Source organism: Verruconis gallopava, assembly GCF_000836295.1.
Source record: "Verruconis gallopava strain CBS 43764 unplaced genomic scaffold supercont1.17, whole genome shotgun sequence".
Classification (NCBI taxonomy): Eukaryota; Fungi; Ascomycota; class Dothideomycetes; order Venturiales; family Sympoventuriaceae; genus Verruconis; species Verruconis gallopava.
In genome coordinates this window covers 505,047-527,890 of record NW_015622153.1, presented here as the reverse complement: position 1 = coordinate 527,890, position 22,844 = coordinate 505,047, and the positions used below count along the sequence as shown (strand labels likewise).

General features: G+C 50.0%; 8 protein-coding genes across 9 annotated transcripts; 6 read left to right on the top strand and 2 right to left on the bottom strand.

The window, feature by feature from the left end:
* Positions 1-1,428: 1,428 nt before the first annotated feature.
* On the top strand, positions 1,429-4,492 carry PV09_05597 (uncharacterized protein). Its single transcript, XM_016359120.1, has one exon. The coding sequence runs from the start codon at positions 2,286-2,288 to the stop codon at positions 4,305-4,307; it is 2,022 nt and encodes a 673-aa protein (XP_016213259.1). The 5' UTR covers positions 1,429-2,285; the 3' UTR covers positions 4,308-4,492.
* Positions 4,493-5,549: 1,057 nt separating this feature from the next.
* On the top strand, positions 5,550-8,759 carry PV09_05596 (uncharacterized protein). Its single transcript, XM_016359119.1, has 5 exons — positions 5,550-5,800; positions 5,855-5,881; positions 5,949-7,363; positions 7,413-8,371; positions 8,428-8,759. Exons 1-5 carry the CDS (start codon positions 5,739-5,741, stop codon positions 8,512-8,514), a joined length of 2,550 nt encoding a protein of 849 aa, XP_016213258.1. The 5' UTR covers positions 5,550-5,738; the 3' UTR covers positions 8,515-8,759.
* Positions 8,760-9,190: 431 nt separating this feature from the next.
* Positions 9,191-10,732, top strand: PV09_05595 (uncharacterized protein; the record flags this gene model as incomplete). The annotated part of the gene is made up of 1 exon (XM_016359118.1): positions 9,191-10,732. The coding sequence occupies one exon, from the start codon at positions 9,191-9,193 to the stop codon at positions 10,730-10,732; it is 1,542 nt and encodes a 513-aa protein (XP_016213257.1).
* Positions 10,733-12,018: 1,286 nt separating this feature from the next.
* On the top strand, positions 12,019-12,990 carry PV09_05594 (uncharacterized protein; the record flags this gene model as incomplete). Its single annotated transcript, XM_016359117.1, has 2 exons — positions 12,019-12,875; positions 12,933-12,990. The coding sequence occupies 2 exons, from the start codon at positions 12,019-12,021 to the stop codon at positions 12,988-12,990; spliced, it is 915 nt and encodes a 304-aa protein (XP_016213256.1).
* Positions 12,991-13,219: 229 nt separating this feature from the next.
* Positions 13,220-17,229, bottom strand: PV09_05593 (uncharacterized protein). The gene is made up of 4 exons (XM_016359116.1): positions 16,421-17,229; positions 15,599-16,369; positions 15,247-15,546; positions 13,220-15,198 (listed from the first exon to the last, which is right to left on the bottom strand). The coding sequence occupies exons 1-4, from the start codon at positions 16,826-16,828 to the stop codon at positions 14,326-14,328; spliced, it is 2,352 nt and encodes a 783-aa protein (XP_016213255.1). The 5' UTR covers positions 16,829-17,229; the 3' UTR covers positions 13,220-14,325.
* Positions 17,230-17,366: 137 nt separating this feature from the next.
* Positions 17,367-19,050, top strand: PV09_05592 (uncharacterized protein). Its single transcript, XM_016359115.1, has 6 exons — positions 17,367-17,689; positions 17,933-17,988; positions 18,063-18,141; positions 18,228-18,389; positions 18,470-18,647; positions 18,705-19,050. Exons 1-6 carry the CDS (start codon positions 17,452-17,454, stop codon positions 18,934-18,936), a joined length of 945 nt encoding a protein of 314 aa, XP_016213254.1. The 5' UTR covers positions 17,367-17,451; the 3' UTR covers positions 18,937-19,050.
* Positions 19,051-20,151: 1,101 nt separating this feature from the next.
* PV09_05591 (uncharacterized protein) lies at positions 20,152-21,266 on the bottom strand. The gene has a single exon (XM_016359114.1). It carries the CDS (start codon positions 21,243-21,245, stop codon positions 20,241-20,243), a length of 1,005 nt encoding a protein of 334 aa, XP_016213253.1. The 5' UTR covers positions 21,246-21,266; the 3' UTR covers positions 20,152-20,240.
* A 141-nt stretch (positions 21,267-21,407) lies between these two features.
* PV09_05590 lies at positions 21,408-22,707 on the top strand. Of its 2 annotated transcripts, XM_016359113.1 has the most exons (2): positions 21,408-21,610; positions 21,656-22,707. In XM_016359113.1, exons 1-2 carry the CDS (start codon positions 21,582-21,584, stop codon positions 22,635-22,637), a joined length of 1,011 nt encoding a protein of 336 aa, XP_016213252.1. In that variant the 5' UTR covers positions 21,408-21,581; the 3' UTR covers positions 22,638-22,707. The 2 variants fall into 2 exon arrangements, with proteins under 2 accessions (XP_016213252.1, XP_016213251.1); XM_016359112.1 differs by having other exon boundaries at positions 21,408-22,707.
* Positions 22,708-22,844: the final 137 nt, after the last annotated feature.

The window sequence follows — 22,844 nt, the reverse complement described above, 5'->3', positions numbered from 1 at the left end:
GCAGCAGCCTTGGGCAGACCTCTGGCAAGACGGACACAGCGCAGGATGGGTGGGGAACCCAAATGTTAGATCATCGAGTCAGTAACAAGCGGGAGGTCGTTCAGTTCTTCTGATGATCTTGCTCTACCGTAGGTCTTTGATAACTGCCAAGCTGGCGATCGAGTCCAGGTAGCACGAACAGCTTCACTAAACATGGCCAAGGACAAAAGGGGACGGGATTTGTAAGGGAGATCTTTTTTTTTTTTTTTTGGCGGATCTTGATGCCTTGAAGAACTAGACTGCATCCGTAACATGTCTAGGTCACGGTAGCTCGGGTTAGCAGTTACTTGGACTATACAGCACTCTAATAGGAAGCGGAACGAAATTTGACGCCGCCTGCCAATGCAACCTCGCCCGTTCCTGGCATTTCACGAGTTACGGGCAACAAACATCCAACGAGGTCTGGTACGTCTCCTTCCTTTCGGTGTAGATCCAGCCGAATGTGCGCGGAAGTGTTGCCATCACCGTACACGCGTTTCACGAGCGAGAAAAGTCCAGGATGAATAGGAAAAGTCTCGAGCGCAGGTCACGGCTGGAGTGGTGGTTTGAGATACAGAAAGCAGAAGACACCCCCATTTCCAAGTCAACGTCGAACCTGGACGGGTCGAAGAGCCCGCCAGATTACCTCATGTGTTTTTTATCCTTGCTAGGCTTTTTTGTTTTGTTTTTTTTTTTTTTTTCCTTTTCCAAAGTGCAAACTTCCAGAAATAACGTCGACGGAAGACGAGGTCCTGAAACAATGGCAAAAGCCAGAGTGGGAACCGAGGTGACCGCCATCTGAGCCGGGAATAAATTTGTTTTTATGCCATAGTAAATCCAGGCGACTTGCGCATCTCCCAAGGAAAAGTGTACCGTGGATTCCGTCAGAAGGATTTGCACTCGGTCTTCGTGCAAAAAGCCCGAGAGCGTCGCCGCCGTTCTGTATCTTCGCGATGGAGTTCTCTTCCCCGAAGTTTGAAAAAGAGAGCCCGCGGTTGTAGTGGTGCAATGATCGACAGGGCTTTTTAAACTAAGGCATCTTCCGCCCTCTCCCGCAGCTTCGGCCGGATTGCCAACCCACACGAGCAGGCCGGTGACGAGACATTCAATTCTTGGAGGAGAGGGGAAAAAAAAGACCCCGATCCCAACATGTACAGTACTCGTGATGAATGAGAACAACTGTGTTGGCTAGCTGCCTTCGACACTGGTGCGTGAGTCAGCAAATGCAACACGGCCGAAATTCAGCACTTTGTTGAAACTGTCTTCTGTTGTTTCGTATGAATTGGCGGATGGCCACGGCTGATCCTTCTTGGGGCCTTGGCTGCATGGAAGACTTCTAGCGTCTGCGAGCGACATCGTGTGACAGCTTAATCACGGCCTCTCTTTTCTACTTTTTGGTATTGGCGTGTTCTTCTGCCCTTCGGACCCAAGGGAAAATTTAAAATAAAAGAAAGAAAGCGGAGAGGCGGTTGCAATTCGTCAGGACTCCACAAAAGATCACCATGGTTTGCACCCCTGGGCAGCCCATGGAGTGTTTCATGTTTGGGTGACTTGACCTCATTTTTTCTCGTGTACTCCTAAACCCCGTCCCTGATGCGCGCCGACGCACCAATAAGCAGAGAAACCGAACCGCTTGTTGCAGCAGTCTACTAGGCTCTCGAAGGTATCGAGTTGCATGTTCTGGGACCAAGCGAACGGAATGCGACCACATGCTACCCCGACCGCGCAGCGTCATCATCCGTTGCAAGGAATGATCCTCTTATAGATGGACATACCGATGCCTTTTCATGTCCTTCACAACTTTGACGCCTGATTCCCGAAAACCTCCCCCCCTCCATGAATTGTCCCGCTGCCCTGTTAGGAGCGCTAAGATCTTAACTCTGTGGAGGTTGGCCCGAGCCTCGAAACACCTCCTGTTTAAGCTCCACTGATTTCAGGCGACCTCTTCCCCAACCTTCTTTTTTGCAAAGAGTTCCTCGTCGTTTCCTTTGATTTTTGACTTCCAACGACGGAATGCGCCGTGGGAAGTGCCGGCAACCTTGATTTCTTCACTTCCACGCAGAAGTGCATTCTCTCCTTTGGTCCGTCTTACTCGATTAATATACCTAACCGAGAAGCTCTGGAAGCTCCCGATATCATCCTCACGACAAACGAGACGTACGGCTGGACTCCGTGTCGCATTCTCTTTCATTTTGTCCTAGCATGAGATACCCTTAAGGTCGAATTTTGTCTGCGTTTTGCACTCGGCGCCATCCGATATTGCCACCATGGAGAAGAAGTTCAATAGAAACAATCTCTCGGTTTCATCCACAGCTTCGACCGCCTCGGACAATTCGAGTTCGTCAACGTCATCGATATCACCCGGCCTGAGTCCGAGGAAAAGCCTTTTGTCACCCTCAGAGTTTTTGATAGCAGAGTCACCCCCTCCATCACCTGGTTTGCCATCACTTATTCCTCGCCATGGAAAGAAGTCTCACACCTCGATCTTATGGAAGCTGCGACGAGTGATATACGTATTTGGGGCACTTTCCGTCCTTACGTGGCTTGCGCTTCGCACTGTTTTCTATTCTAGCGGCGCCTCGGGACCACTGAATGGAGATTATGAGATTGTCAGTGCTGATTCCTTGCCTGAGGAACCTTCAGCTGTCATGCTGAGTGACAGTCGGGGAAGGCAGAAGTGGACTGTATCGATACCACCCCATCACAGCTTCCCACTTCTCCCTTCACAGTACCATGAGATCTGCCAACAAGCAGAGCACATCTCGAACGAACTCAATCCATCGAGAAGGAAGAAAAGACATTTCGGCTACTACGAAAAAGACTCCTATTTCGTGGATGTGGCCGAAGCACAGAAGCAAGGACTTCTTCCAGACATAAACAGGGAGGGAAAGATTGGTGAGACCGCGATTCCAGACGATCCTATTTCAGGGCGTCGACCCTGTGGAAAGAGTCTTACGTACGTCATGGAGACTTCAGACGCCGGAATGGGAAATACGCTATTGGGACTGTGGATGGCTTATGGGCTTGCCAAACAGGAAGGTCGTGCATTCTTCATTGACGACACCCGATGGCCGTACGGCAATTACAGCCAGTACTTTACCTTGCCAAGACACCCAAATTGTCTGCCGCCATCAGCCACACAACGCCTGCCGTGTCCACACTCAGCACGGCACCTAGTGGTCTCTGCAGCCACATTTCCATTTACCTTTGGGCCATCCTTCGCGGAACAATTCACTGATCACAGAAAGTCGACCGAAACCTTACGACGAAAACCGATGTTCGATTTGCTTCGGGCTGGCTATGAAGAACTTTTCCATCTGGCCGATGAGGGTGATGCGGAATATGTTTTGCAGAAGACAGAAGGGGCTTTCAAGAAAGTCAGGAAAGCAGGCGGTACGAACGTTGGGCTGCACATACGACGAGGCGATCTGCACCCCTGGGAATATCAATACGAGAAAGATTATCTCCCCATCACCAGGTACATGGACGAGGTTCGCCAGATCTTGATTGACAAATACGAACACGACGATCATGATCATGATGAGGACGACGATCTACCTGAGGACGGGAAGATTTACGTTAACGGACAGCCTTTGGTCGCTGGAAAAGTTCCGGAAGACGAGGAGACCAGAGTCCGGATCACACCAAAGAAGAAGAACAAACGATCGAAGCTCAATGGGACGGGGCTTGTGCCGCGACACGGTGCGCCGGGCCTGATGGCATCTCAGGTGTACCTCGCCTCTGACGACGCAGATGTTTATAGTGCTCCGGAAGTCTCGCGTGCTGTAAGGGCACAAGACCGGATTGTCCTAGCGTCGAAGAGCGTGCTCGAAGCTGCACAAGGCGGACGTACCAATCCGTGGATCGATGAAGTTCACGGATGGGAGGGAGGCTTCTACCGCGATCAATTCTTTGGTCTTGGCCGACCTGATGGAGACCGCATCAAACACATGTCCAGGTGGAAAGCGCTGCCAGGATCGCCTCCGGAGCGTGACGCCGCAAGCAGTTTAGAATTTCCTCGGGTTGATGGAGTGCTGCTCGAAGACGATAGTCCGGACTACCTGAATCCGCCGGGTGAGGCGGCGTTGGCTTTGAGGCAGCTCGTAGGACGAGCCTATCTCATGGATCTGGCTGTGCTCAGTCAGAGTGATGCTATTGTATGTGCTGTGAGCGCAAGCGCGTGTCGGCTCTTAGCTGTTATGCTAGGCTGGGATAAGGCGGTGCTAGAGAAAAAATGGGTCAACGTGGATGGTGGCTTTGGCTGGAGAGGTCTCGTCGTGCCGGAATGAGACGATTTTGAACCTTCGTTATATTTGTTTTTGTTGATGGCAACATCTGCATCATCTGCATCAGTTTCATAGACATCACTCCATCGTGCCCAAGAGGGCTATGACATAGGATTCCCACAAGATGAGAGATCCACATTGTAATTATCTCTTAGTGTCGCATAAGAAATTTCCGAGGTCACACTATCGACTAGTTCTCGCCCCGTTGACTTTTTTGTTTTGAGAAGGACTGGGGCCCTTTCGAGCCATCGTTTTGTTCTTTTCAAGCTGTGCTGAAGCTCTACCCGGTGGCTAGCAAAATGTTGCAAAACGATGTCTGACTACTAGGCTGAAGGCGTTACGTTTCGCCAAATCTTAAGGGCGGGGCTCTGTTACCGAGAATGTTCGTCACAAACTGCGGCTTATGGCTATGCCACGGATGGATCTGCATCTGATGCTTACGAGAGAGCTGATCTCAACGTTGAACATGCTTGGAAATGATGCCGAGGGTGAGCTGGCCCAGCCTGGCTGGCGCTTGAATGTAAGCTTTGTCCCTACCATCAAGATCAAAAAGTCCACTAGTTTCTTCATGTTCGCTTGTTCGCCCGCAAACTGACTGATAAAGCCCTTGCTTGAACAATCGTGTGAACTTCTCTCTTCAGCTGCGTTATGCCGAGACTGGAGCTGACTCCAATGTCCATTCTTGCCACGGTCATGACGCCGTGCTCATCACGACACATGGCGTTCTTACAAAGTCAGTGACAAAGCTCAGAGGCTTTACCTAAGCAGCATTCGTGCCTGGTGAACGGTTGCTGCTAACTCCAGCTTAGCCCCACGAGTCCTGGCGATGCCTCAGCAGAATCTTAGCGATGCCCAAAGCGGTGGAGTATAGCCGATGGAATTTCTCGAAGGCTGCACGAGAGTTGGCGTTGCGGGATCGAACCGCATTGGTGGTAGCTGAACGTGCTACTATTCTTATTCCAAAGCGCAGCACGCAAGCACGCTCTGGCGCACGAGGACGGGCAGGGCGAAAGCGAAAGCGAGGTCTGCATGTCTGCTGCTAAGGAATGCCAATCGAGTCGCCAAGCAGCAGCGCAAGTGTGAGACACCCAATGACAGGACGGTTGGAGAAGAGCCACAGGGCTGCTGAGGACGTTCGCTGAGAGTCGCCAATCCTTTCCTGTTCAAGCGCGAGAGCCCGCCAAGTCGATGCGGCACTAGCGTTGTCCCGCCCTCTGTGTGCAACTGGGACATCCCACACGGTCTGAAGGGCTGAACCTATGCACGATCCCCTCGTCGTGCCTATTGCGGAGCGTGCGACGCTGTAACTATGGGTAATACCGTGCCATAAATCCAGTCCTTTCCTCTGTGCACAGCGCTGCTGAATAACCGCCCTCCCCCTGCTGATCGTCGTTCTTATCTCCTCGACAGCTTGCTCGATCAACGTCTTCCACCATGCCGCGGCCCAAGAAAGAGGGCGCCCCGGAACCAAAACGGCGGAGTCGCACTGGCTGCTGGTATGTTTGGACTTGTCGATTGACACCTGCTGACCTCTGCTGACCGCTGTCAAGGCCGTGCAAAGCCCGCAAAGTCAAGTGGTGAGTGTGCCCCGCGCGGCTATCGCAGATGGATGTCGCGAACGATCCGACTGACAGCGGGCGATAGCGGGGAGGAGAAGCCCGGCTGTCTCAATTGCGAGCGTACGGGCGAGGAATGCGATTACAGCATCCGCCTCAATTGGGGCGGCCGCACGAGGAACAAGGCCGATAGTTTTCAGGTCGACTCGCGGAGCGGCACAAGCAGCCCGTCCACCATTGTCTTTCCTACACCAGAGGAGCTGACCGGCCACCGAACGCCGTCGCCTCAATCCCACAAGCGTTCCAGTCGACACATTCGATCGCGCTCGAGTAATTCCCACCACCTGGGTCGCGATCGCTCACCCGTCGTCGATCCCGACCTTCGACCGTCCTTTCATTCGCACTCGAGGTCGCAAAACGGAATAGCCGACGACCTCACCCGCCTCCCAGATATACACAGTACACTCCCGGTGGGTCTGGCACAGTCCATGAGCAGCAATGTTCCACGATCAAACGTGACATCTGCTCCTGCCGACTTTCGGGGCTTCACCTTTCGTCCTCCTCCTCCAGCAGAGTACCCCTCACCTTCAGCTTCGGCACTTCCCAGTCCAAATTTCTCAGGGGACCTGCCAACGAATGACTCCCCTGCTGCCATGCTTCCCCCTTTTCGCACTATGCCGGGACTCTCTTCACCAGCTCGGGGCCAAAGCGCTTCCTTCGCTGAAGAGACGTTGTCCGTGCCCGATCACAGACCGAAGCGGATCCGAATTGGAGTGAATGGTGAAGCGTCGCCAATGACGGGAAGCCCTCTATTACTAGAGCAGAGCTTTGACGTTCCAGACACACGTCGATCGCCGAACGCGGCGATGTTGAATGCGTATAGCCCTTTCAACGGTGCGCCCCTTACACCCGGATCTTCAGTTGCTTCGGACGAGCAGCTAAGAGGCTCTGCGAAGGTAGCTGCGCATCAGCTGCCTCCTTCCACGGCGAATCAGTCAAATCAGGATCCACCAGACTTGCGTCGATTGTCTGTGCAGTCCTTACTCGCCGAAGATCGAGATATTAAGCCATGGAAAGCATCTCAACAGAGCAAATATCCTTTGCAGAGTGTAGCAGAGGAGACCACAACTTATGGCTATGATCTTGGTCTTCCGGATCTAGACACGCCGAGAAATGACGATCTCGGTGCCATCCTGCCATACAGTCCACCTGCTAGGCGCGAGAGCGTCTTGTCTTATTTGAACGCCAACGGAGAAGATGAATGGGATAGCAGTCCTTTCAACCCTTTTAGTTCTCAATCGAAGGTCATTGCGTTTGAACCTGGTGGATACTACGCCAACCCTGTTGCAATTAAAATACCCTTCTCTCTCGAACCGCTCCCGCCAAAACTTGTGGAGAATAAGATGAACCTTTTGTACTTCCATCATTTCCTCAATCATACCGCCCGTATTCTCGTTCCTCATGACTGCTCGGACAATCCGTTCCGTTCTGTGCTTCCAGAGAGTGAGTACGATTTGACCACGCCGGATGAATGTCTGACTCAAATTTGCAGTGGCTCTCCAAGACGAGGATCTTTTGAACCTACTTCTCGCATATTCTGCCAGCCATCGAGCGCGCTTGCTCCATCACCCCGAACCCGCAAATCGAATCGCCGTCTATGCAAAGGATGTATTTCCGAAACTGCGGCATGCGGTGACCACCAATGAGCCCACCAGTATCAGTACCCTTGCAACAGCCATCATGCTGGCTTCTTTAGAAATCCTTTCTCCAGGCGCTTTTGGTTTTGGAATTCCTTGGCGCACACACCTGAGCATCGCTCGCCAGATGATTGTTGCCCGAGGCGGTCCTGACGCCATTAGCCGGGCAGACAAGGTATCGTACTTCCTCATTCGCTGGTTTGCATTTCTCGACATCATAGGAAGCCTGAGCGGGCGTCAGAGAGACCTCCCGCTGAGCACCTACTATTGGATGAATGATTTCTGCGACTCTCAGATTGACTGTCTGCTTGGCTTCCACAGCAATTGCGTCGGATACCTTGCTCGAGTCTCTTACCTGGTCAACACCGTCGAACGTGAGCGGATAGATGAGATGGGCAATGTCCAAGAATCTTGGCAACCATCCCCGGCTATTGTACAGCAAGCTGAAGAACTCAAGCGTGAAATACATCAGGCAAGAGAGCAAGTATGGAAACCTTGTCCGTATGGAACGAATGAAAATGAGCATGAGGCTGGTTGGGATGCACTTGAGATCGCCGCAACAAACGACATGTTCCATTGGGCAGCTTTGATCCACATTGATCGCCGGGTTTTAAATCTACCTCTCGAGAATGCGGAGGTTCAGTACGCTGTGAAAGAGATTGTTGGGGCTTTGTATAAAATCCGTGGCGGTAGCAGCGCAGAAGCCAACATCTTGTTCCCTCTCTTCACGGCGGGCGTGCACGCGGTTGACCCTTATCAACGCGAACGGGTTATGAGTCGCCTTGCTGTCGTTGAAACGTTTGGCATGACACATGTGAGTTTTTGAGCGAAGCGGAATTGGAGCCTTTCGACTGCTAACGTTCTAATCAGATGACAAAAGCAAAGACCCTTATGCAAGAGGTCTGGAACACCGGAAAACCTTGGGAGAGCCTTGTTTCGGACGAGTTTGTTGGCTGAAGATGTGGAAGTTAGGAGTTGAGTTTTCTCTTCCAGACTTCGCATTGTAATGATTAAGTGCTTTCAGGAGTGTTGTGGCGCACGGAGAACTGAGATGGTAGCATAGCACAATGGCTACCCATCATCTAGGAAGAGTTCACACACTCCTAGAATCACTGCAGATTCCGGCAGATATCTGTTTTTATGGTTTCAGATACCCCACCCTCGCTAGAGTGCGCTCATGACAATTCAATCTTGATTAATCATTACCTGCATTTTCCATTCGTTCTTCGCAAGGTGAGGCCACTCACATCATGTGATGTTGAACTCGTTTTGATGTCGTGCTAGTGTCAGCAAAGAGACACGTAAGTAGACTGAAGATGAAGACTAAGCTACTTGTGGTTCCACAGAAATTCAATGGACGTGACGAAAAGCTTACTGTCATCGCATTTAAATGCGTCGTGACGTTCTTTTCCTGATTGGCAGGCTAGCCGAGATCTTCCGGCAATGGGATGACACTCGTACGTCTCAAGTCTAGCAGGTACCACAAGATCTCGCAAACTTGCTCCTATTTTTTTTTTTTATTCGGACTTCCGATCACTCTGGACGAATCTAGGCCAAGCTTGCCTCAACTCGCCATCATAAAAATCCTGCTGCTGCACCGATCTATCAGGAACGTAGCGACTGTCGTTGCCTCATGGCTACCCACGAAGACCGCGTGGCCGCAGTTTGTAAAGAGGTTAGAAGCTTCTACGACCGCGGAGAGAAGTTCCGAATTTACCACGGCACGACCAATTCAACGCGTCGCGCGAGATGGAAGCGAAGTCAAGTCGTGGATACTTCCCACTTGAACCACGTGTTGAAGGTCGACCCAGAGAAGCTGCTCGTGGTCGTGGAGCCGAACGTCCCCATGGATAGGCTCGTAGAAGCCACTTTACGGTACAACCTGTCGCCTCCTGTTGTACCGGAATTTCCAGGCATCACTGTTGGCGGCGCCGTAGTCGGTTCCGCCGGCGAGAGCAGTTCCTTCAGGTATGGACTTGTCGACAGAACTGTTGAGAGTGTGCAGATTGTACTAGCCAATGGCGATACTGTGACAGCCTCTGCTGCTGAGAATCCCGACTTATTCGAGGGCATTGGAAGCAGCTTTGGCACACTGGGTGTTCTGACACAAGTCACTCTACGACTCATTCCAGTAAAGAAGTACGTAGCGGTCAGCTACCATTCTGCAACCAGCTTCGAGGCTGCGTGTCAAAAGCTGTTGGATTTCGCTGTAGACCCCGAGATCGATTTTGTTGATGGCATTGTTTTTAAGCCCGACAAGTCCGTTATCGTTACCGGCAAGTACACAGATGCCGTTGAGGGTCGCCGGATACAGACGTTTTCGCAAGCATGGGATCAGTGGTTCTACATTCATGCGCGCCAACAGTTTTCGACCGCCAGTTCATCAAAGACCGACATAGTACCCCTTACCGACTACCTGTTTCGATATGATCGCGGAGGCTTCTGGGTTGGAAGATTTGCCTTCAAGTACTTCTGTGTCCCGTTCGATCGTCTAAGCAGATTCTTGGTCGATCGATTCATGCACACTAGGATCATGTATCATGCACTTCATGAGAGCGGTCTTGGCGAAGAGTACATCGTGCAAGATCTTGCGTTGCCGAGTGAGCGTGCACCAGAATTCTTAAGATATGCATACGGAGAGCTGGGAATTCATCCTTTGTGGATCTGCCCTCTCCAAAAACGCCCCAGAGCCGTCATGAATCCAAGAATGAGCAGTGGTCATGCAGAAACATCTGACACTACGTCGAGCGAAACAGAAAAGGACCAAGGGTATCCCGAGATCATTAACGTTGGTGTATGGGGTGAAGGTTCTCGAAATCGAGACCGCTTTATCGAGGTCAACCGTAAAATCGAGAAGACTGTACAAGATCTGGGAGGCATAAAGTGGTTATATGCTCAAACCTTCTACACAGAAGACGAATTCTGGTCCATCTACGATCGCAAAGCCTACGACGCGTTACGGAGCAAATACTATGCGTCAGGACTGCCCACAATTTACGACAAAGTAAAGCTAGATATTGCAGCAGAGAGGAAAGCCAGGGCAGAAGCGAGCCTTTATGAGAGGATTAAGGCAACCCTGAAGAGTATTTGGCCGATTCGCGGGGCTTATGGCGTTCTGCGAACCCTCATCAGCACAGACTATCTGCTGGATCGATCTAAAGAAAAGCTTCAGTGAGGCCAACTGAGCTTGAATATATTGAAAAACTACTTTCTTCACACAGCCTTCGAAGGTATAGGGTATGATGAGTTTACGAACCAAGAACCATCCCGAGTTCCTGTGGTTTTGAATGGAACGAGCATGGTTCAAATCGCTCTGCCGTGCTCATGGCTTGTTTAATCATTCGGATCGGCGTTATGAACTTCAACTGATGTCTTGTAGGTGCAATGTAGATATGGACCAAGAGGGAGGAACTGTCCTTGTTCTATATTTTTACATTCAGAATCACAGTGTAGAGCTCCCAAGACCGATCCTGCAATATGAAAACGAATTCCACTTGCCAAACATGCACTATCTACTCCGTACTTCAGAATAGAAGTGAGGAACCCTTGCAGTTGAAATTAAAAATACTGTCCTAACAAGTGTTTTTAATTTTCCGTCGCATCTGCAACTTGAAAACAACATCCCAGGTCTTGCGAAACTTCGTCAAAATCTATCTGCAGTCAATGGCTAAATTAATGTTATTTCTTAATCCATCCGGAGGAAGGAAGCGATGTCTTAAAGGGATCGTCTGCACGGTGAGGAGGGTTCCAGGCAATAACGTTCACCCAACCTCTCTAATTTCAACAAACCCGGAGCCGTGACTGCAAGTGGCGTGCCAAATCTGTTCCGTCGTACTTCTGCTGGTCCTAAGAGATCAGCAAGATACGAAGCGAGGTTCCTCTACAATCGGAACTGATGCGCTTCTCCCCGACAATCTCACGTGTGTTTCAGCAGCCAGTCGAACGCAAACGAAATCTTGATGGGAACAACGCTTTCCATGTATGATATCATTCGGCAATCTGATTAGTGCGGCAGAATCTTGGACGGACATGTTGATACCAATTGCCCTCCGGGAGTCCCCACGGTTAACAGTCTTCTTTGAGGATTATCACAAGGTTTACCCAAATAAGGCTTAGTCGTGGCCATTTGAGGAACAAAGCAGGTAGCTACCTCGGGCATTTTATCTGACAGAGCTGGTATGACATCTGTGCACGAACAGCCGGTGTCTGCACGGCAGGTCGTGATGCTGTCGCAAGGTTCCGGGACATACCCCCAAAGTCCTGAAAACAGAAATGTCGGACGCAGAGCAAGCATGTGCGTAGGGGACATTGTAGGTGGCAAGGCTCATTATCCCTACCGAACCTTGCCACTATGTTAAGACCGGCCGATATAACATCGGCCTTTCTTTGAGAGACCTCACCGGGCATTTCGATTCCAATTTACACAATATTTACCAAACTTTTGACGTTTCTACTAAGACAATGTCCGCTACTACGACTGAGACCCTCCTTCAGAGGAAGACTCTTGTCGTCGAGAAAACTGACGACCACCGACAAGAGCTCATCTCGCGTGGACTTCTCAACTCGAACTATCCTCTGATCAAGAAAGTTGTTTCGGAACAGATGGTAGTCTCGATAGCGGCCTTGACAGCGGTTCTTCTGCAGATTGCGCACCCCGGTGTTGGCAAAGGCGTTGGCCTCCACAGTAACTTTGCATATCGCTTTGTGGAAAGACACGAGAACACTGTGATGTACATTTACACGATGATCTTTGGCACTGAGGAGCAAAAGGCCAAGATGAAGGCTTTTGTCGACAAAAGGCATAAGTACGTTAATGACAACAAAAAGGGCAAAACGTACGATGCTCTTGACCCGAAACTCCAATTATGGGTTGCATTCACTCTTTATGCTACCTACGTTCCAGTCTATGAGGAGATTTTCGGCAACTTTTCCGACGAGGAGCGCGAACAAGTTTTGCAAGAATTTTCTATCATGGGCACATCACTTCAGGTTCCTCTGTCTATGTGGCCTAGATCTGTCGCTGAAGCTGACGAGTACTGGAATCATACCGTCAACGAAGTGCTGGAGATCACCGAACCCTGCAAGAAGACAACAAACGAACTACGGAATGCTGCAACATATGTACCATGGTATCTCAAGCCTCTCATGATGGTGACTGTGCCAGCGCACTGGAATGCTACAACAGAGAGATTACCTGCGCGAGCTCAAGAGATGTATGGGTTGCAATCAACGTTGTGGACAAGGACGTTTGATGCGATTGGGATGACGTATCTCAAATGGACATACCCATACCTGCCCATGAGCGTGAGGACATTCCAGTGAGTTCACATCGGTCCATCGTTAATACGGAAAGTACGCTCTGACAAACCGAACAGGGTAAATTACTACATGAACCTGGCTCAAAAGCTTATGACGAAAGGAAGGCTAGCATGAAAGCTTCCCTGAAGACTTTAGGAAATGCCTCTAAAATTACCTTGCTCGTCCATCATCGCATCGTCGACAGGAGAATTTCTACATTGCGGACCAAGTTAGATTAGATCAGAAATAGCAACCCAATAGGACACATAAAACTAGATCCAAGGCATCCATTTTTGATTATCGGACATGCGGACACATTTATTTGACCTAAGCGGAAAAATTGACGTTGACGATTTCAGACAGAAGCGGACTCTCCTACGGTTGAAGGGCACTCGAAAGCTCGCACCATGACTTTATCCTAATGAATACCAAGAGTGCTTTCCAACTCTTGTTTGTACTAGCAAATTGCTTATTCGTAACAAAAAGGAGGTAGGTTTTGTACACCCAAATCGATGTGCGTGTTGTTAGACTTGAATCACACCACAGCATAGTGGGACGATTGAGTTCTAGCTTGGAAGCTAGCCACACTTCTGCATGGACTTCCCACGGCGGCACGAGCAACACAGTTCTGGGGTAACATGCCGAAAAGCGTGTGCCTGGAAGGCTTGGAGGGAAAGCCGCTCTGCTCCAAAAGCCCGTTGAATGAGAAGACCCGAACCCGGTTGCAACGGCGTGAAGCAGCCCTGTGTCTACCAAGATAACTTATCACGGTCGTTCGGGACGCTCATGAGACCCATGTGCCTGAGAAGAAAAAAAAATTTACTGATGAAACCGTTCTTGGCCTTCTAGAGGCACGCTCAGAATGTGCAACGGAATGGTGGAAAATAAAGCAAGGCGTGTGAGAGGTCGGTTGTTATCACAAGGACCCTTGTCACAGACGCCAGACCGTCGACGCGAATTGAACACGCTCTGAACCAGGCATGCACGATTGCTCCACTGGCACCAGCTCCTGAGGCGAGATTGCGCAGCACAGAGCTAACATCCAACGAGAAAGAGTGTGGTGATCCTGTATGCGCGAGGCAAGCGCGAGATTCAGGCTGGAACAGCAAGGCATGGCCCGGTTGAACGTGTCAAAATTTAAACTCCTCATTTTCAATTTTGACTGAAAGCAGACAACGAAACGCCGGGTCCTCTCTTGCCCACCCCCAGAATCGCGCCTGCTAAATGACCATTAATGCGTCACGATCGCCATACAAACATTAATGACCAACCCTTTGTTTAGCGCCTATACCTCCCCCCATCGCGTGCACTGCCTTTGATCGCGCAGCAACGTAAAGAATTTATATACATACTTGTAACGCATTAATGTCTAGTGATATCATTTGTATGTCTGTATATGGAGTAGCGCCTCTCTTCTAGAGTTCAAAGGCAAAAATAGACATAGACGCCTAAAATGTGCTCGGCTCGCATCTAGTAGAAGAATGCGGCCACAAATACAAGTGCAGTGAATGCGGATGTGAGCGTGTACTCTAGTTCACCCGTAGCGTCTCGGACGCCCCATCCGGTAAGCTTGGCCTTTTCTGTTGGCCGCTTGACACCGGTCTTAGGATCGATCTGGAGCAGATCCTCACGCGGCGGCATATTGGGAGGCTCAATAGCGTAGGCGATTGGAATCCAGAAAGCGCTGCAGACGACGATCCAAGCCACGGGTGGCCAAAATGCGTGAGTCAGGAGACAGAGGAGCTTGTCGTGAAGCGATCCATTTTCAGCAACGCAGCGTGATGATGATAGAGACACCGCTGACAGAACAAAGTAAACGTAAATAACGTGGTATATAGCAAGGTAGTTGAAGAGAATGACTCGTATCCGGCGGAACAATCCTGCACGGAGGACCGGATCCCGCTCGTTGAGGTCGGATTTGATTGATCCGGTTGGCTGGAAAGTTTGCACCGCACCACCGAGCCACTTTGGAAGGAAGAATGAACGAATGATTGATACGGAGATGTATGGTGCCATCCAGAGTTGCGTACGAGCGCCGCGTTGGCCCGTAGCGTATCCCGCTGGTAGGTAAAGGACGAACTCGCACAGTCGGTTAATGAAAACAGTAGCGAAACATGCTCGAATGAGCCAACGAAGCTGATCGTCGTTTGCGTATGCAATGAGCGGCTTGCCAGAGATTAGGACGATTGGGAGCGCGAAGAGTGAGATCATCAGCGGGATGTTGTACAGAGAGAGCAAGGCGAACAAGAAACCAGAAAGCCGCGGGAAGAATTTCATGTGCTTGATGTGCTCGCCATACAAGCAGAATTTCAATTTGAAAGCGGTGTCGACCGTTCCGATCGCCTGGAAAGTGTCAGTTAGGAGCTCCCAGGGTCTGTGAGTAAAACTTACCCATCGTGTTCGCTGTTTCAAATGGCTACCATAACTGTCGGGAACGGTACCAAATTGCAGAGGCTCATGAATGTAAGCGGTGTTCCAACCTTTTCCAAGCATGTTCGTTGAAGTTGCAACATCTTCGGCGAGCGAGCCCTTGGGAAATCCTCCAATGTCGTCAATAGCTTGTCGGCGGAATATGTAACCAGATCCGGTGCACCACGCGACGCCTAGAGCGTCTTTGATGGGCTCGCAAATGTGAACGAAAAAATCCAAACTCTGTGCGAGGGGGTCGCCCTTCGGAACATTGTAGAAAAGCTGATCGCCTCCGTCAGTTATGAGATGAGATCAAACAGAAGAGATTGCATACCTGAGGCGGACAGGCCATTGCACACTTGTGGTCGATAAGCAAATGCGGCATGAGAGCGCGCAACCAGTGTCTCTCCGGGATCATATCAGCGTCCAAAGCAGCCATGTACGGTGCTGCTCCTCCGGGCATATTATGGACTTCATCGAGACCGTAGTTAAGATTACCAGCCTTGAAATGGTGAGGAACGCCAGGTATCTTGGTTCGAGCGCGATACCAAAGATTAGAGTAGACGTGACCCAAATTTTGCACAGCTTCACGAAGCATGGCATCACCGCCATCGTCGAGAACAATAACCCTAAACTTGTCGATTGGCCAGTCAATTTCGCACGCTGCCCGTGTGGTATCCATGATCACATCCACCTCTTCTTTGCAGCAGGTGATAAAGACGTCAACGGCGGGTACGTCGTCGCCCTCCAGGCGCAACTGTGGGCGTTTCCTTCGCTTTAGGATAAACACATTCCACAAAGTCTGGATAAAAAGGGGCACAGCAACAGAGATCTCGGTTCCAATGAACACCCACGCCATTGGAAAACTCTTGCCGGTCTTACGTTGCGAGTCCAAGACGAACATGATGCGCATCACAAAATATACCCAGTACGATATCAAGGTAAGAATACACAAGATCGGAGCAGTGAGGAAGAGGTAGCGCTTCCAGTTTGGCATGTGATCCCAATCATCGCGTCGATTGAGTGTAATAATATGGCTCGTGAGATCTTTCTCTGGACTGGGCGAACTGCTTCCGATCAAGGACTTGAAGGCGTCGGTACTTTGCTACAATCGTAATCAGTAATTTCTAGGCAGGATCAAATCATGTACACCTACATATGGCGAAGGTGTCGCGGAATAGGGCGAAATCAGAGTTGCAGAGCTCTCGGGCCTGGATGGCAGCCCCCATGGTTTCGGTTTGCTGAAGTTCGGAGTGCCAGGCGGTGATTCTGCGTGTAGATCCGACAATGTGCGGTTGCCATTTGGACGGCTTAGCGAGAGTGGTGGCCTTGGAAAACCAATGAAGCTTTCCGGACGCGAAGGGGAGTCGCCTTCGCGCAACGTTTCCTGGCTGTCTCCTCCTAGATCGGACACGGAATCGATCGAGGGCTGGCGATGCATGTACGGATGGTTGTTGTTATTGTTGTTGAACGCTCGGTGAGGTGGAGGAGCCGGAGCATAGCTGTTCGAGTCCATCCCGTTCCCTCGAGCGTATGGGTTGTGCCGTGACTGGTCGAACGACATGTTTTCGGGCGAGGCGTTGGAGTGCTTGAGAACGCTGGTTCGACTAAATCATACCACAGGAGCGAAGACCATGGACGGGAGCGACAGGGGAAGGTAGCAGACGTTCTGCAGATGTTCTAAACGACAGACAAGACCCAGGAGGGCAGAGGGAGGATAACGAGCGAACGTTGGAAGTTGGAAAGGAATGGCCTGGGATGCGTCGAAGAGAGAAGGTGAAAGAAAATCCTTGACAGCATCCCTATCGCGCGACCGAGTGGCCAGGACGCCAACAGCACAAGCTCGCCGTGCTTGTGGCTGGCGTGTGCACACGCAATGACGGTTTTTCTTCACCACAGAAAAGCATCGATTCCCAGCACTGATCACCGGTGGCGGGCCTCGAATGGCTGCAGCGAATCCTTGACTCGGTCGGAAATGATAAGCCAGTCCCAACGTTAAGATTTGATCGGGCAAAGCGTGCAGGCAGACCTCCTGGGGGCCGGCACCCTTGCCGCGCGTAACGACAGTACTTATGTTCTAGTGTTTTTTCTCCCGCGGTCTCCTTCTCTGACCACGCCAGAACAGATCCAAAGACTTTTCTTTTCATCTTTCGCTTCTCCCCTTCTTTCCCACATCAGTCGTTCGCCATGCTCGCGCACTCTTTGCTGAGCGGCGCGCTGCTGCTCCTGCCCATCGCAGTCACCGTCGGCATCTACATCGGCGTCGAGTTCCAGAAGATCTTTCATGACGGCTTCAAAGGCTCGTATGGCATCCCAACTGGCAGCGGAGGCGGTTCTGCCACGCCTGGAAGCAGCGGAGGTGTCGAGACGAACATGTACTGCCAGAAGCTCATCGGCATCACCCCCCAAGGCAGCCGATATACCTGTGAGTTGTTCCTTTGACAGGCCCTCACGAGGGCCCCTACTGTTCCTGCAGTAGCGTATTGCCTCTCAATTTTTCTTACAGCTAAACCACATTCGATCATGGGTTGTGTGGAACGGTTGCGCAACGGGTTTGCACGCCAGGTTGCTTGAATTATGCCGCCCCTTGCTCCACCCCTGGGCCTTATCCACCTCTTAGCGTTCATTACTTCCGCTGATCTCAGGTAACTGACACGTTTCTAAACAGATAATCCCAACCAGTGGGGTCTCGGCGCTAACGATCCTTCGGGGCTGTGTATGAATGTATGGCCAAAGCCAACTCCTAAGCAACACTCTGCCGTTTTCCGCAACTGTTTTCAACTGACATTTTGCCACAGATTACGACGGGCACTCTCGCAAAGAACAGCAAATATGCCGACCCTTTTTCCGTCACCTGGAATTACACTCAGGGGCCTGGTAAGTTTGGATCCTGATCCCGAGTGGCGCCGTGGTGGCGCCGTAATGAAGATCCGCTCCAATGCAATGCTAATCCCGACTTGCAGAGACACAGCCTGTGCACGCGTTCCCTAACGCGTTGCTTGAGGCCGACAATCTGCCTACAACCATCTCGAGTGTTTCAAGTATCCCGGTCGATGTCTCCTGGACGTATGGCATCGGCAATAGCAACGAAACCAACACGGCCACGGCCGATCTGGATGCAGCGGGTAAGTGGCAGGCCTAGCACCTTGGATCCTGCATGCCAGGTTTTGTTTTCCCGTTCAAATAATGACGTACGTTTCAACAGATCTCAATGCCAATGTTGCAGTCGATATGTTCTTGGATACCGACAAAAGCACCAGCTCAGAAACCACCAAGGCAGCCCATGAGGTAATGGTTTGGCTCGGACAATTTGGCCCCGCAACACAGCCCATCGGATATTCCGCAGGTGCTGTGGTAACGAAGTCTATCAATGGCACTACGTTGTATGTCGTTAACCATTTCCATGTCTATGTCGAAGAGGAACTGATTTTCCATAACAGCAATCTCTACACTGGTACGAACGGAAACGGCCAGCATGTGTGGACATGGGTAGCAACCACAACAACAAACCGCTTTGTCGGCGACATTAGTCCACTCATAACAGAATTGTCGGCGCAGTCAGGCCCTACTGGGACTGACTACCTTGGGTACATTGGTTTTGGAAGTGAAGCGTATTGGTCGCCGCAGAACGTGACATTTTCGGTTCCGGAGTTATACATAGACGTTTTGTAATCTCTGTTATGATAATTCTGCAAGCATATGGTTCTGGCGTTGTGGCTTTAGATATCCAGCGGTCTCGAGGAAACAGACGCGCATGCAAAATACATGAAACATTGCCTCATTCAATCCTACTGTGTGCGAACGTGTCTACTGTTGTTCTGTGTTGTAAACCTGGCAGCCTAGTAGCATTGACTTCGTGCGTCCAGTTTTTATTCTTTGCTTTGCGTCGTAACATGGGAACTTCTGCCGTGGGCGTTTTGACAATTGTGAAAATCGAATCTGCTTGGAGCTCTATTCGTCGACCTTATATGCTATAGTTTGGCCTCGAGAACAACAATTTGTGGCATGGCACGGAGTGTGAAACAAGGCCTCATCTATGCGTTTCCTTATTTGCACAGGCAATGCACGCACTTCGCATTCATTAAACGCGAAAGGATGTAGGCCGCAGAGGGCGGATCGGCCCTTGTTTGTACGACGTTTGGTGCGACACGGGATAATCGCAAAGGGATCGAAGGAACGTTGTACAAAACGGAATCGCCCATTCGAGCCGAAAGGATGATAGTCCAAGAACCTAAAGCTTAGCAGCTGAAGCTGCAAAGCCACGCGAAAAAAAAATGGTGAAAAAGGCCTATTCGTTTGTTGTCATTTTCGTTGTTGTTGTTGCTGGGTGTTAACTTTCAAACTGCGCGAAAATGTTCGGTCGTTCCTATTTCACGCCTTGAAACACTGAACGCAGAGATCCCGTCGGCCGTTGCTCAAACGATTGCAGTTTTCTTATCATGATACAAGATGCATCGTCTATATTCTTCGCCTCGTTGCACCTGTCTTACAAGCAATGGTAAAGTTAATGGATGAAAGACCGCATGACTTCCAAGCCAAATGCTACTCTTGTTTCCAAAGGATCTCTTCTCCAGAAAACGAATATGACAGATTTGGCAACCAATATAATTTGATCGATGACACCTGTTACAATTCGAGAATTACCATGCGAATTTTTTCGCAGTCCGAAGGGCGTACAGTCTTGCCTCTTTTCGGGATTTGCTCTCCACCTGGCACAAATTCGTTGAGGCCAGAAATGTAGAGGCACCGTGTCTCGAACCACCCAATACAACATTACCTACGCAAGAGCACAACTGATCAACAGTACAGAACAGTGTCGAACTCTGTGAGTAAACCCTAGCACTGCAACGAATCGGACGCCGAGGAATTTTAAAAGTGACCGGTTATGTGTGCACAAGACCGGTAAAAGTGACATGTCTTATTTTTAGCCTAGAATCATAGTTCGCTTTCAGTAATGGTGTACAAGCTGGATCATCTTAAAAGATCTTGCTCAGAACTCTCTGTGCATCAGTGGGAGGCGCCTCATCCTTGCTCTTCTTCTTCGTAACAATCTCGCTTTGCTTGAAGTGCATGACATCTTTGCTCTTCCCTCTCTCGGTTGCCTGCTGTTCCAGATCTTGTTTCTCTCCACCGCTCTTTGCTTTTCTCTTTTTCTCCATGCCATCCAACATCTTTGCCTTCTCGACGTTGCGTAGGAACTCTCTGGCTTCCTTCCTTTCCCGTATGGTCTCGGCCCTTAATCTTGCCTCACGTTCTGCATTTTCATTCGCGATCTGCTCAGTCAAATGCCGCCATTTGAACCCCTTGAGATACTTGAGATTCCATACATCGTCATAATAATAGCTTCCTTTCTTGCCGCCGATATTCTTGCCGTTCAGTGTTTCAACTGCAAGCTTGGCCTCACGTTTGGATATGAATTCAACCCAGCCGTCTAGGAAGAGTTTTTTCTTGTTTCCACCAGACTTGACGCGAGATCTGTGGGCTTCGGGATCTTCTGGTGTGAGGAAAACACGATCGAGGCCAGAGGGCGCGAACGGCTGGAGAAGATGTTTAAGGGTGTGCGGTTTCATAAACGGCGGAACTCTGGATATATAGATAACCCCCGTTTTTGAAGCCTTGGCTTGGGCCTTTGCAAGTTTTTTCTTAATCTTCGCTCTGTCTTTCATTGATAGATTCGGCTTAACATTGAGCACATCTTCCTCCCTAGAGCCTTCTTTGGCTATGTCCACATCTTTTCCGTCGCTTTTAGTAGACTTTGAGTCATTTGGGGATTCTTTCGCTGTTTGGAAGCTCGCTGTAGCGTCGTCGTTTGAGTAGTCATTCTCGACATCCGACTGATCAGAGTCGACTTTGCGTCGTTTTGCGCTTCTACCAGCGAAGGACCTGCCCTTACTCTTCTCAGCAACCTCAGAATCATAACCTTGCTCTTCATCATCGCTGTCGCCGGTGGTAAACCAGTCTCGCTTATTTTTGTCCGCCATTGTAGTGTAGGCTATTGCGAGTTGTTTGCACGAGACGTGTGGATTGCACTACGAAAACTTTTGGGATGGTGATGCCGCTATCGGACCTCCCTCTACTAATTAACCACCTACTCCGTACTTTCTCATCTGCTTGCCTCGAGAAAGTCTCTTATCAGGATGATAAACTTGTCAACCATTGTAACTTATTTGTTTTAGCAACTTTCTTGATTGTTCTTGTATTAAGTATCCTGCATCGAAGTATGGCGAGTGATAAATCTCCAGACAACTGAAGCAGCTTTCACTTTGGATACGTAAAGTCCGTAGATCTAAAGTGCATCTGCACAAGTGCGGCTTTTCATGTCACATTTGGTGTTGTCTGTTCTACGGTCGGTGCGGCAATCTTCGCATTTAAATCAATCTCACACAATCAGTCACTGGGTTCGTCAAGTAAGAATGGCTCATGTGCAGTTGTTCTTGGACTGGGATGGAACTCTCACGAAAAATGACACCATTCTATCTCTTAGTGGAATCGGTTACAAAGTCAATGAACGTTTAGGGATCAAACTAAGGCCATGGCACGAGATCGTTGATACTTATCTAGCCGAATTGAAAGCTCATGCTTCATCATATGAACCTTCCGCAGAACAAAGGAAGACCACAGAAAGTGAGCTGAAGTACTTGACGAGCCTGAAATCAGTCGAACGGGCAAGCACCGACCGAGTCATCAGATCTGGCGTGTTTTGCAATGTGACTGCGGAAGACTTGGATTTTGGAGCTAAGGAGGCGATTGAAAACGGGATAATCGAGATGCGGAGCGGTTGGGAGAAGTTATGCTCGCTGATATCTCTTTTCAGCAACGAAGGTCAAAATACTTTGGAGGTCTCTATAGTGACTGTCAATTGGAGCGCGTCGTTCATTCGAAGCTGTCTTCTACATGCCGCAGAAAAGCAAAGGCTTGATGTGACGACAATCAAACACCTGCATATCTACGGCAATGAGGTTGTAGGTGCTCCTGATGACGGTTTCAGTACGATGCCAAGGAATCTATCGGCAGCCAATGCAATTCACACAACTGCGGACAAATGCGACGCAATGAAAGATCCTCTTGCAGCAGGCCATAGCAAAGCTTTGGGTGTAGGGCAAGAGTATTTCAGCGTCTACGTAGGTGATACGCTTCCAGATTTTTGTCCGCTTCTGCAGGTGGATTTTGGCATCTGCATCAGGGACAATCCTATGGGTAGTGGGCAGAATGAACTTGCTCAAACACTGGAACGTGTAGGCGTAATGGCGATGCCCTTATCACGAGCAAATCGATCGCGATTGCTCGAAAAGAGTCCATCGAAAATAGTTTATTGGAGTAACGATTTGGCGGAAGTTGCATCTTTTGTAGAGAATAAGCTTTTCAGATCATAGTTCCATTGCTCTCCTTGCAGAGGGAGATGCGGTTCCAGTTGGTACTACTAAGCGAGTGCATTTTTAAGAACATTAGCTGGCTGAGACTCAAAAGTGACTAGCATCCCTTCTCTTTCCATAATAACTTGACCACATTGCTACTAAAGAATAACGAATACACATTTGTGACCACATCAGAAGCTTGCGAACCAAACGGGTGGTTGATAC

Coding starts and splice junctions, on each gene's coding strand:
- PV09_05597 (XM_016359120.1), top strand. CDS start 2,286: ATGGAGAAGAAGTTCAATAGAAACAATCTCTCGGTTTCATCCACAGCT.
- PV09_05596 (XM_016359119.1), top strand. CDS start 5,739: ATGCCGCGGCCCAAGAAAGAGGGCGCCCCGGAACCAAAACGGCGGAGT. Junction 7,364..7,412: donor CCGTTCTGTGCTTCCAGAGA/GTGAGTACGATT, acceptor TCAAATTTGCAG/TGGCTCTCCAAGACGAGGAT. Junction 8,372..8,427: donor AAACGTTTGGCATGACACAT/GTGAGTTTTTGA, acceptor CGTTCTAATCAG/ATGACAAAAGCAAAGACCCT.
- PV09_05593 (XM_016359116.1), bottom strand. CDS start 16,828: ATGTCGTTCGACCAGTCACGGCACAACCCATACGCTCGAGGGAACGGG. Junction 16,370..16,420: donor CCGCGACACCTTCGCCATAT/GTAGGTGTACAT, acceptor TTACGATTGTAG/CAAAGTACCGACGCCTTCAA. Junction 15,547..15,598: donor CAATGGCCTGTCCGCCTCAG/GTATGCAATCTC, acceptor GGAGGCGATCAG/CTTTTCTACAATGTTCCGAA.
- PV09_05592 (XM_016359115.1), top strand. CDS start 17,452: ATGCTCGCGCACTCTTTGCTGAGCGGCGCGCTGCTGCTCCTGCCCATC. Junction 17,989..18,062: donor CTTCGGGGCTGTGTATGAAT/GTATGGCCAAAG, acceptor ATTTTGCCACAG/ATTACGACGGGCACTCTCGC. Junction 18,390..18,469: donor GGCCGATCTGGATGCAGCGG/GTAAGTGGCAGG, acceptor ACGTTTCAACAG/ATCTCAATGCCAATGTTGCA.
- PV09_05591 (XM_016359114.1), bottom strand. CDS start 21,245: ATGGCGGACAAAAATAAGCGAGACTGGTTTACCACCGGCGACAGCGAT.
- PV09_05590 (XM_016359112.1), top strand. CDS start 21,582: ATGTCACATTTGGTGTTGTCTGTTCTACGGTCGGTGCGGCAATCTTCG.